Source organism: Musca domestica, unplaced genomic scaffold (genome assembly GCF_030504385.1).
Source record: "Musca domestica strain aabys unplaced genomic scaffold, Musca_domestica.polishedcontigs.V.1.1 18, whole genome shotgun sequence".
Taxonomy (NCBI): domain Eukaryota; kingdom Metazoa; phylum Arthropoda; class Insecta; order Diptera; family Muscidae; genus Musca; species Musca domestica.
Window position 1 is genome coordinate 10,011,945 of NW_026712238.1, and position 13,766 is coordinate 10,025,710.

Genomic DNA, 13,766 nt, shown 5'->3' on the forward strand with positions numbered 1-13,766 from the left:
TAGGCATCATCTCCGACCCAATACTATTGGTATCGCACCACATTACAGTGCTCGGAAAGTGTTAATCAACCGGAAAACTTCAATTATCATATTGCCATTGCGTTAATGGTCTCATGGTTCCTGGTTTACATTTGTATGGTTCAGGGCCTAACATCGTCGGGAAAAATTGTCTACATTACGGCAATATTTCCATATGTGGTATTGATCATATTTTTCTTTCGCGGCATTACACTAAAGGGTGAGTATTTTTTATACAATTTTTGGATTAATCGAAAATAGGGGAATGTTTGGAAATTAAAAAAAAATTCCGTCCTCAGTGACTGAGTTAAATTTAGAAAATATTTCACCTCAGTGAGATATGAGAAAAATATCTCACCTCAGTGAGACAGAGGTAGATTTTTTATTGAAAAATATCTCACCTCAGTGAGACTGAGGCATATTTTTCTATAGAAAAATATCTCACCTCAGTGAGACTGAGATATATATTTCTATATATCACCTCAGTGCGACTAAGATATATTTTTCTATATCTCACCTCAGACTGAGGAATATTTTTTATAGAAAATATCTCATCTCAGTTACTGAGATATATTTTTCTATAGAAAATATCTCACCTCAGCGAGACTGAGGTCTGTTTTTCATTTGAAAATATCTCACTTCAGCGAGACTGAGGTACATTTTTTATAAAAAAAAATATATCACCTCAGTGGGACTGAGGTAATTTTTCTATAGAAAAAAACCTCGCCTTAGTCGGTGAGACTGAGGTATATTTTTCTATAGAAAAATATCTCACCTTAATGAGAAAAAAATCTCATCTCAGTCAGTGAGACTGAGGTATATTTTTCTTTAGAAAAAAAAACTCGCCTTAGTCAGTGAGACTGAAGTATATTTCTCCGTAGAAAAATATCTTACTTCAGTCAGTGAGACTGAGGTATATTTCTCAGTAGAAAAATATCTCACCTCAGTCAGTGAGACTGAGGTATATTTCTCAATAGAGAAATATTTCACCTCAGTCAGCGAGACTGAGGTATATTTCTCTATAGAGAAATTTCTCACCACAGTCAGCGAGACTGAGGTATACTTCTCTATAGAGAAATATCTCACCTTAGTGACTGAGGTATATTTCTCTATAGAGAAATATCTCACCTCAATCAGCGAGACTGAGGTATATTTTTCTATAGAAAAATTTTCTCACCTCAGTGACTGAGGTATATTTTGCCACAGAAAAATTTCTCACCTCAGTGACTGAGGTATATTTTTTCATAGAAAAATTTCTCACCTCAGTGACTGAGGTTTATTTTTCCATAGAAAAATTTCTCACCTCAGTGACTGAGGTTTATTTTTTCATAGAAAAATTTCTCACCTCAGTGTCACATATTTTTTTCCATAAAAATTTTTTTTTGAAATTTATACTCAGATATTTTTTTTATAGAAAAATTTCTCGCCTCAATGACTGAGGTATATTTTTCTCTAGAAAAATTTCTCACCTCTGTGACTGAGATATATTTTACCATAAAAAATTTCTCATCTCAGTGACTGAGGCATATTATTCTGTAGAAAATGTCTCACCTCAGAAGAAATAACATCTTTGGTAAATTCAAGGCCAAGTTTTATTTTCCAAAACCACTTTTGGATTTCGTGGAAAAATTGAAAGGAAGTTATTGATACATACACATACATATAAACACACATAAATTTATACATACATTCAATACATTCTATGACTTCTTCTCCCCGGTGCATTTGAAACGTGGATCTGAGCATTTTCCTCTATAGTCCGATATAGACCTAGGCAAACGCATATTTTTCTCAGTATCAGGATAAAATAATTTCAATTTGCAAGAGTCGCCTTTGTCCTCAGCATTCTCATCAGTTCCACAAAATATGCGCCTGTTCAGACGTTTGTCCCGGGCATACCTCTGAAAATCCTCCGCATTGAATTTCTCTTGAACTTCCCCGTAAATACGATCCATTTCGGAATACAAACGATTTTGTTCGATGGGATACCAATGATACAGACGTTTCCATTTGCGTCTGGCCCGGCCAATTGTACCAATGACGGTTCGTTGATGGGTCAATTCGTGATTAAATATCAAATCGTGCATTTTTTTGAAAAAATTAAAATTTGAAATAATTCAAAAAAAAAAAAAATTGATTTTAATTTCTAGGTGCCTCTGATGGTGTGGCCCATTTGTTTACACCTCGCTGGGAAACTCTGCTGGATCCTGTTGTCTGGCTGGAGGCTGGCACACAGATTTTCTTCTCCTTGGGTCTGGCTTTCGGCGGCCTAATTGCTTTTAGCTCCTACAATCCCGCCAACAACAATTGCTATCGCGATGCCATATTGGTTTCCCTGACCAACTGTGGGACATCCATGTTTGCTGGAGTGGTGGTCTTCTCGGTGATTGGATTTAAAGCAACGGCTACCTTCGATCGTTGCAATGAAGAACGAGCTGAACTGATTGCTTTGAATAAAAATGTAACCTTACCCGTTTGTGATTTGGAACGGGAATTGGCAAATGTAAGTATGAAGATCAAAAGAGGATTATTCAAAATTGTATTTTATTTTTTATTCTAGAGTGCCTCCGGTACCGGCTTGGCCTTTATAATCTTTACCGAAGCCATCAATCAATTTCCCGGCTCCCAGTTGTGGGCCGTGTTATTCTTCCTGATGTTATTCACCCTGGGCATTGACTCACAATTTGGAACCTTAGAGGGCGTGGTCACATCATTGGTAGATATGAAACTATTGCCAAATTTACCCAAGGAATACATTGTGGGAGTATGTAGAATCGAGAGAGATTTTTTACTGGAGACCACAAATTATTTTTTTCTTTTTTCAGGGATTGTGTTTTTCATGCTGTCTGATATCAATGTGTTTCGCCAATGGTGCCGGGAGTTATATTTTTCAGCTGATGGACAGCTTTGCCGGAAATTTCCCCCTGTTAATTATTGCATTGTTTGAATGCTTGTCCATCAGCTATATTTATGGTATACGAAGGTAGGTGTAAATGATACGGGAAAGATTTTCAAGGGGGTAGTTTTTGGAAAAGCGAATAATAAAGTGTACCAAAAGTACTAACATGTACTAAATTTGATGCTATAAGAAAGTAGGGTTGGAAATTTGTACTTAGTGTATGAATTGTACTAAAAGGTACTAAATTTGATACAATTTAGATTTGGGTGAACGAATGGAGTTGGAATCTTAAAAAGTTAATATTAGGGTCACTATTGAGATTTGAAGAAAATTTTGGAAATATGTACGAAAAAAGTACGAAAAGTACCGAATGGCACTAATTTTTGGTATATGAGAACGTGATAGAGTTGGAAATCTGAAATTCGGAATGTGGATCTTCGATGTTGTGTAGGATAGACGAACTACAAGGTTTTTGGAAATTCGAAGGATAAGTGTACCAAGAGTAGTAATATTTAAAAAAAATTGAATAGCTGGGTTGATATAAGTAGGCGTTCTTGGAAATAGGTACTAAGTTTAAAAACTATACTAAATGTTTTTAAATTTTGGTAAAATGCGGTTTTGGGTGAATGGATAAAAGTGGAATGTTGAAATTAAGTATAGAAAGACGTAGATCTGGAATGTGTACAATAAGTGTATGAAAAGTAGTAAATTTGACATATAGTGTAGCAATGGAGCTGGAATCATGAATCTTGGTATTATAATCACTATGTGCGATGCGTATAGATTAGGCGGAGAAAATGAAAATGCGTTTTGTATTGAAGCAACAAAATTGTACTAAAGATTGTATAGGGTATAGGAAAAGAGCGGGGATAATTGTGAGTGTGTAGTGTTTAGATAAGGAACAACATTGTACGTTTCCTATCGGACCTAAACGTGCCAGGTTACTTCCTTCACTTTATATGAGATAGGTGATAATTTTCAGAAAATGTTAATATGTGCGTGAGGTACCAGTTATAGTTCGAAGTATTCCATTTTCATCTAATATAGATAAAATTATTGGTGTGGACAAAATTCCAAGAAAATCGAACTTTTATATCCAATTTTATGCGAAATCAAAAATCTGTTATAAAGATGGTACAGGTCGGACCATTTCTTTTGGTAACCCCCACTTACATATATAATATAATATATATTTTTCAAAATCCTGAACCCTATGTGGGGGATTTACCAGAAGAAATGGTCCGACCTGTACCGTCTTTATAGCAGATTTTGTGTTGATAGAAACTTTGAGATGTGCTAAGTCTTAATGTAATTGGATGTTAATTCCGCGTTTTATGAGTTTCATCGATATTAAAATTTTAACCCTCTGTGGGGGAAGTACCAGAAGGAGTTGACCGATATACAGGGTGAGATAAAAAAACTGCAACAAAATCAAAAGCCATAATTTTATTATTATTTTTTTAAATTTTATTGAATTGTGTGAAAAAAAATGTCGGAAACAGCACCAACATTTAGAATAAGATTAGTTTTGTTCGAAATGGTCACCTTTGGCACGAATTATGGCCTTCAAACGCGCAATGAGACCGCCACGCGCTGCCCAAATGTTGCTCTGCGGTATTTTGGCCCATTTCCGTCGAAGCGCTTGCTTGAGCTGATCGACACTTTGGTATTTTTTAATGCGAACCTTGCCAACTCCAGACTCGATAGTCCAACGGATTGGTATCCGGAGATTTTGGTGGCCATTTTGCGCTGGAAATGAAGCGAGGAACCTCATTTTGTCACCATGTTTGGGCGGCTCGTGTTGAGTGCGATGGTGCTGAGTCCAGTTGAAATGTCGAAGTTCTGTGGCCAAAATGTTTGCGTGCCCAAGGCTTTTATACACCCTCCAGAATATTTTCGCGATAATATTCGGCTTTTATTCTGATGCCATGGACGATTAATACGAGCGGAGAGCGACCATTGGCTGTTATGGCGGTCCACACAGTTACCATGGCCGGCGCTTGAGTTCTGGTGGCCAACCGAAGGTGCACATTTTTAGCTGACCTCTTTGGCAAGTAAATACGATCATTTTGTTTGTTTACAAACTGCTGGGCAATGAATGTTTTCTCATCGGAGAAAACCAACTTCGCCAGTTCACCACTTTCGGCCAAGCGAAGCAACTCTTTAGCTCTTTTGAATCTATTTTCTTCTTCTTGCACTTTTTGTAACTTCAATGGCTTTGAACCGAGCTCATTTTTCAATATTTGCCGAATGGAATATTGCGATATGTTCAGCTCACGAGCCATTTTTCAGCCACTGCGACGCAGGTTCTTATCTAGATAGGTTCAAATTAGATAAAGCTCCCATATACAGGGTGAGATAAAAAATGCAATCAACTTCAGACTGCTGTAATTTCTAAGCCACTTGTCCCATGACTGTTATCTTTCGATCAATTTCTGCTGATATTGCTGTTTTCTTTCAGTATCACGGTAACGAGTAATGATACGAGACACAAAAGATTTATTCACATTTAAATGTTCTAGTGATAGCCACTTGTGGTTTTCCAGCCAAATAAACAGAAATCACAGAAATCACGCTTGAATTTCATCACGAATAACTTTTTTTCGGGAAAATTCTAACCAAAATGCTTTTGTACGCTTCTAAACAATAAAATGAGCTGTCACTGGAATATTTTTAACAGCTGTCGGACGAGTGGCTTAGAAGTGACAGCAGTCTGAAGATGGTTGTAGTTTTTTCATCTCACCCTCGCTTCTGGGTTAAGAGTATCCTGTAATAATGCCGAAGACTGGGTATGCCTAAACTGTAAAGACGCCAAAGAATATTAATCCGAAAACGTCAAGGGATGTGGAATAGAACTAAAATTTAAAGACGCTTATGCATCTGCTCTACTTTAATAATCTATAAAAAAGGCGTTTAGTTGGGCTGGTTCAATATTTCGATACCCTCCATAATAATTAGTTTCTTTTCATTTTTAAATGTACTCAGCATCTTCTCCTGATGGCGCTTACAAGCCTGAACTTTATCTCCATACATTTGTATACTTGATCCCAAACTGTTTTCCTCTGCTTTCAGGTTCTCCGATGACATTGAGATGATGACTGGATCAAGGCCCAATATGTATTGGATGTTCTGTTGGAAATATTTATCACCCTGTGCCATGATAACAATTCTTGTTGCCTCATTTTATCAATTATTGACAGAGGGTAGCAGTTATCCTGCATGGATAGCTGCCAAGGGGATGACGGTGAAAATGGAATGGCCCCACTGGTGTATTGTTATTGCCTTTATACTTATATTGTCATCAATATTGTGGATACCCATTGTGGCTATATTGAGGTAATAATTCACATAATTATTCTCAATCTTACAATAAGTGCTCTCATATTGTATTCCAGATTATTGGGCATTAAAGTGGTGGAAGACTCCGATCCAGCTTGGTTTCCCGAGGCTGAGCTTAAAGAGGTGCATGGCATTGTGCCACATGAGCCCACAGAGCTGGAACGTACCATATTCTGTTTCAACATGGACGGTACTGAGGGCATGTGCTGTCCGAAATATGGTCTGCCTGAAAAATCTCTAGAGGAAGAAGATGAGTAAATTAGGAAGAAAAAAAACAAAACGGAAAAAAACTAAAAAACAATTAATTCCAGTTCAAAATGGTTTGTCAAAGATTATAACGACACATTAGAAGACACAGTAAATTAAACCAAAAAAAAGTAAACAGTTACCTTAGTTAAGTTTAAGTTTCAAAAGAAAAAAATAAATAGTTTAGAGATAAATAAACAAACTTACACACATACATATGAAAATACAATACGTACCGGCCTAGAACATACGAGTATAACATATTCAAATAAATTGATTAGAGCCAACACCTTCGACACCCTCTACACTCTATGAGAGTGAGTAATGAGAAATATGAAGTAACTAAATAAGAGATCACAAAATCGTGTAAATATGCTGAATACTATTTTAGATTAAACATACATACGAACCTATACTGTATCTCTTATAAGAATATACAAAGAAATCATAAATAATACCCTGTTATGTATTATACATATATTATGGTAATTAATAATAATCCTATATATTATATATACCTATATACATATATATATTATTTAATTTATATAAACATACAAATGAAGAAAACCAACCAAAGACAAATAAGCGCCACCGACATGCATAAAAATGACGTATCAAAACCTCCTCTCGGAGTTATAAAACCTTTAACGACTGTTTTTTTTTAAATTTTAAGCTCTAATTTAGAATTCTCAGTAAATATATTTACTCCTAACAAAAAATAGAGTATATGGTATATGGGGACTATGTAGATCCAACTGATTTTTGGTAGGTTAAAGATTTCGGTTACGATGTGTAGTTAACTCCCTATAAAAATATTCAATGTAGGTCCATTTAAGGTATAGCCCCCATTTCTGCATTTTAAAGGTTTCGACCACAATTGTTAATTAAAATAGGCTGAATTTAATATTTTCTGTTCTTTGAGGTGAAACTTCACTCAAAATGGTTCAATATAGGTTTTGTCCTCATATAACACATATTCCAAATATAAGGGATTATGGTGATAGAGGATTTGACCTTCAGACTCGTATTCATATGGTGGAAACTGAAACAAGTTCACTTTTTGAATAATTTTCAAGCTAATTTGTTATTAATTTTTGAAGGCCAAAGTCTCATATTATTACACTGTGTAACACAAAAAATAATTACACAAACTTAAAAAATAATAAAAGTAGAGTTAAAAATACAAAAGACGTTTTTAGCACTTTGAAATTTTACATGACAAAGAACCCCTCCTCCGCATTTTAAGAAATTTTCGATTTAATATTACTTGGAATTCTTACATTTTAGACTAAATGCGTCTCTGGCATTATTACTGATAACAATATTTGAAATATTTTGAAATAACCTCAATTAGGAGGTTCCTATATATGGACGTTACACCAGAACAGAAAATATATTGCGAGACTGAGATACCCAGATAAACTTAAATCAATGGGAAAATTGTGGTCAGGACCCTCCAAATAATTATCGGAAGGTGCCGATATATGGTGGCTACACGATATCGTGGTCCTATATAGATAATTCTCTTCCAGGGGATACTCACAAGGAACAGCGGATATTCACAAGGAACTCCTTGTGTGGAATTTCAGACAATTCCATTCCAATATGTGGCTAAAATCATCAAGATACCGAATGTATGGGGTGGGGTACCGTTGTATGAGGGAAATACAATATCGTGGACCTATATAGATAATTTTCTTCCGGGGATAAAGTACTCACAATGAACTCCTTGTGTGGATTTTCAGACAATTCGATTGAAAATGTGGCTAAAATCATAAAAAATACAGAATATCGGAAAGTGCTGTTATATGGGGGCCATACGATATCGTGGACCAAATATAGACAATTCTCTGCCAAAGGGTAAAGTGCTCATAAAGAACTCCTTGTGTACAGTTTCAGACAATTCCATTGAAAAATGTGGCTAAAATCATCAAAGTACCGAATATCGGGGTATACCGTTACATGGTGGCTATACGATATCGTGGACCTATATTGACAATTCTCTTCTAGGGGATAAAGTATTCACAAGGAACTCTTTGTGTGAATTTTCAGACAATTCTATTGAAAATGTGGCTAAAGTCATCAAAATACCGAATATCGGGTGGTACCATTATATAGAGGCTATACGATATCGTGAAGCGATAAAGCCCATCTTCGAACTTGACCTACCTATAGACGAAGGACAGATCTGTGATAACTTTTAGCTTCCTATCTTAATTCGTTTTGACTGTAGCGTGATTAGAACAGACGGACGGACGGACAGGGCTAATTCTTGTCCGTAAGTAAGTCTTATAATTTTACGCTGATCACGAATATATATACTCTGTTGGGTCTAAAATTATTATTTCGATGAGTTACATTTTCGATGAGTGCATTTGTTTGAACCATGAAGAAGAAAGCGAGATAAACCCATATTTTCTTTTGATGATCTGCTTAGAATCACATTCTGAGTCGATTTATAAATGTCCGTTCGTCTGTCCGTTCTTCCATCTGCCCATGTATATTTGTACAAAAAGTACGGTCACATTTATTGTCTGATCGAGACGAAATTTTGCACAAATTATTTGTTTGGCCCAGGGACGAACCCTACAGAAATTGGAGATAATCGGTTTAAATTTAGATATAGCTCCCATTTATATCTTCGTCCGATTTGCCTTTCATTGTGCATGAAATGTGTAATAATAGTTGAAATCGGATGGAATTTGACACATTCGACCAAATTGAGCTAGAAGTAAGTATGTCAAATTTGGTGAAAATCGGCTCAGATATAGCTATACCTCTTATATATATTGTTCATCCGATTTATTTTTTGTGATATACACTCCGTAACTACGATATTCGGTTAAATATATGAACTATTGCCCAGAAACACCTTTGTCAAATTTATCGCGGTTGGTTCAGATTTCAATATGGCAGACCAAATGGTTAATATAAGTCCGAATTGAATGGATTTTGGCACGGACAAACGACTTCAGCCTGGACGAAAGTGTATCAAATTTAGTGAAAATTGGTTAAGATATAGCTACGCGTCCGATATATATATGTTTCATCCGATTTTGTATTTAAGTCCCTTACATTTGTAAACTTCCCCCTTAACGTTATATTGGGAAGTAAACTTTTAAAGCGTCGATACATATGCCTTCTAGTTTTCGCTTTAATTTAATATATCGAGGAGTAATTTTTCTTATAAGAACATACGAATTCTTTAAAAATCTATTTTTTGGGATCAATGCATATTACTTTCAAAGATTTTTAAGTTTCATCTTTTTTTCTTTATATTGGTAGATATTTTATATTTGTAGCTGACATTAAGGGAAGACACTTTCCTGAAATAATTGCGATTTGGAAATTATCTCATAATTTTTAATTTTTCTATAGAATATACAGCCAAAATTAGCCAACGTATGTCTTTACTTAACTTCAATAAAATTATATTCCTATGAGCAAGTGTCGCTAAAAGTTTTATAACTTGGTATAATATTATGTTAAAATATTCCTTATATAATTTTGACGGTATTTAATAATATACATATAGAAAAATGGACAATAATTATGTAACATTTATTTTATTCTATATATATATTATTTTTAAATTTATTATATATAAATGACAATAAAATCCTATATCATTGATGCCATTAAAACGAAAGTATAAAATGTTTATATACACAAAATTATTATTGTAAAACAGAATTAATACAAAAAAAAAACATAATGGTCAAAAAAGACTGTACAAGAAAAAAAAAAAACATAAATAAGGGAAAAAACTTAAACAAGTGTTTCCATTAAAAATGACAATTAACTTTAGTATAACAACAAACCATTCATTGGTTTCATCAGCCATGCAAAAAATAATTAAAAAAAAAAAACAAATGTAAACACATTAACAAAAAAACTTAAATAGGTTTTTGAACGAAGAAGAAAAAAGCATACAAAATATTGCAGCAACAAGCATATTTCAATTTTTTAATTCAATACACCATCAAGCAATATCAGCAAATTGAAATTTGAACATTTAAAAATTTAGCCATGAAAATCCAGAATGCTTTGCAAAAAAAAAACAATTATTTCCGAAATGCGTTTTATGCTATTGCGTTCTTTGTTCATATTTCAATTTTTTTGGTTTGATTTTCTTTTTTTCGGAATGTAATCCTAGAACAAGAACCTAAAATTACATGAGAGCGCGTGTAGGCTCGATACAATGAGGAAATTCAATATCAAATCTGAGCCGAATTGTCAGGCAATGGAAAAAAACGAATAACAGCAATGAGTGGAAATAACATATCTTATAACATAATAATTAAATAAAATACCATTTACTATTGTTACTATATATATTACCAACGAAACAACATTATTATACTTTATAGGTTGATAAACTTTGAGTTTTGGCGAAAATGCAACATAACAAAAATTATTGAGCAAGGTTAAATATGCATACATATTTTCATGGCAACAAAAGTAATCATTAACGATATAATTCGTATTTAAAGTATCTGTTCAAAGAAATAAATCAATAACTCAAAAATAGTTGTTGTTGAGTCTTCTCATTCTGACAGCTTGTTTTTGTAAAAAACGTTACTTTCACTCGAATCTTTCGTATTCAAACGTATTCGTTTTAATGTGGGTTTTTATAAAAATTCCGAGAAGCTTTGATATGTCAGGGTTTCCATAACCATTAATTTCTTAATTTTTATACCCTCAGCCATATGGCTTGATACGGTCAAAACGTGCCTAGTCGAAATAACGGTTTTAGACCCTAGGTATCTTTGTACCAAATAAGTTTCAGAATATTTTGAGTCGATCTAGCGACGTCCGTCTGTCTGGCTGGCTGGTGCGCACGATAGCTCTCGAAGGGAGTTCAGAGATGGGCAATATGGGAGATCGAGTTCAGAGATGGGCAATACCGGTCCACCCCTTCTGGTACCTCCCCCACAAAAGGTCGAAATCTTCAAAAAATATATTTTTTGCACAGAAAGAAAAAGGATAATCCGATTTTACTCCAACTTTGCAAATCCTAATATTTGCGTCAGTGCTAGGTCAGGTGTGAAAATGGGGAATATAGGTCCACTACATCAAGTACCTACCTCACAAATGGTCAAAATTATGAATTTTGACAACCTTCATATAATGTTATGTAAGAGTCCGAATGTCTTCAAATTTCACATATCCCAATATTTATATTAACCCAAGGTCTGGTGTTAAGATGGACAATATCGGTATCATCTGGTACCTCCCCCACAAAAGGTCGAAATTTGCAAAAATATATTTTTTGTATAGAAAGAGAAAGGATAATCCGAGTTTGGTCCAACTTTGCAAATTTTGGGAAAATTGATAATATCGGTCCAGAATTCTAGAATTTGGATGACCATTGATTTATATTTATCTGTAAAATGGACTACAACATCTAACAACACGACGGAGTATGTAAATATTAGGCAAATGCTCTCGGTCAAAAATTTAAGGCTAACATTAGGGCAGGGCACTATAAAATTCTTTCAAAACCAAAATCTTCCAAAATGGATTTTGACATTAAGGGGCTTCCAGCATATTGCAGTGTTGTAGGGTATCACATTGTTAGCCCAGCACGGCTATAGCCTTTGGTATTAAAAATTTTAAAAATCGAAGGTGATATTTTCTCTCCTTAGATATGGTCAGATCTAATATTTCGTTAAATGAGCCATTGATTTTTAAAATACATAATAAAATGTTGCATTTTTTGTCCAATAAAAGTCAAATTTAGATATCAGTTTATTTCAGGGGTTAAGGACCTGTTTCTGTATGTCGATATATAACTAAGAAAAGTCAAAATATGAAACGTTTTTAAAACTTATTTAGAATGATGTCGTTCCTTCGCATTCACTTAAGAATCGGCATATAGAAAACAAAACCTTAATATTATTTATATTTCCTATTTTTGAAATACATTCATAAAAATCGATAGATTAAAATACATTTTTATTAAATTATATAAATAAAAATTATAATGAATTTTTAATCAAAAACATCTAAATGTTAATTTTGCTTATTGAAATGTGATCATTAATATAGCTCGTAAACGAAATAAAAAAAAAAATAATAAATAAATAAATAAATAAATAAATAAATAAATAAATAAATAAAAAAGATATTCATACTAATGTACTAATAAAATGCAAAACCATAATTAAATACAAAAATCCATATATAAATGTTAAATTATAAATAGTTAAACCTAAACGAATTGAGACCGTCGTTCATTAAAATGAAAAACCAAAGAAACTAAAATAAATAAAGACAACATAAAATAAAATATATGAAATAAAGAAAATCAACCTGAATTTAGATGAAATTATTTTATTTTAGAATAACTATATAATCTAGTATTAATACAAAAATATCACATACAGACATATATACGATATAACATACAGCATCAAATGTCATTTAGTATAAAAATATTATTGGGGAAAGACATAGCACACATATGTAAAACAATAATTGTTTTAAACAAAATAAATCAAACAAAACAAGTGAAAATCATAATTATTTACTAAATGTTTATAAATGTGTTTATATAATTTTTTATTAGACCTATTTGCAAAAGTGGTTTGCCTGTATAACTTTCCAAAATTATCGGATATATTAGGACTGGGAATACGCAAATAAATATTCTATAAATCCACTTATGGTACTCAAAATTTAAAAAATTGAAGGCTATCTTTGCCTTGGTAGATGTCGTAAAGTAAAGATTTTGAAAATAATGTTCGATTTTAAGGTCATACATTTTCGGTCCATTTAGCATTTATTATAAAAGCCAGAAATTATGCAACGGCTTTAAGAATCGACCAACGATTTCGATTCGCCCTGTTTCGACTTTTTTATAAAAAATCAAAACTGAAAATTGGTTTTTGCATGACTGGTCGAAATGAAACGACTTTTTATTGGCGGCGAAAATTGAAATGTTTAGAATATTGATTTGGACTGCGTATGAATGAATTTCATTTTTCAAGTTGACTTAACTCTAATTTAGTAAAAACTCTTCAATTTTTCAAATTTTTTCCAACAGTATATATTTTGTACCCTGATCCCGGGAAAATATTTTTTTCTTGGGGGACGGACCCTGTTTTTTGACCTGAAAGAGGTGGAAAGCTTATGAAAATAGCTATCCAACAAGTAGTCACACGATGATATAATTCTTAAGCTGTTCGGAAGTTTTAGTCAAATTATAGGTTTTTTGGACCCGGATTCTTTAAAAAAAGTCGAAAAAGGGTCCATTATG

At 33.4% G+C, this 13,766-nt stretch overlaps 1 protein-coding gene across 1 annotated transcript in view; it reads left to right on the top strand.

Annotated features, from left to right (window-relative positions):
• Positions 1 to 10,569, top strand: part of LOC101901704 (sodium-dependent neutral amino acid transporter B(0)AT3) — a 33,965-nt gene extending 23,396 nt beyond the window's left edge. The window contains exons 6-11 of the mRNA XM_005186215.4: positions 4 to 238; positions 2,169 to 2,521; positions 2,579 to 2,782; positions 2,844 to 3,001; positions 5,990 to 6,253; positions 6,313 to 10,569. Coding sequence (XP_005186272.1) covers positions 4 to 238; positions 2,169 to 2,521; positions 2,579 to 2,782; positions 2,844 to 3,001; positions 5,990 to 6,253; positions 6,313 to 6,514 — 1,416 coding nt within the window. The 3' untranslated portion in view covers positions 6,515 to 10,569. The remainder of the gene's footprint in view (positions 1 to 3; positions 239 to 2,168; positions 2,522 to 2,578; positions 2,783 to 2,843; positions 3,002 to 5,989; positions 6,254 to 6,312) is intronic.
• The last annotated feature ends 3,197 nt before the right edge of the window (positions 10,570 to 13,766 follow it).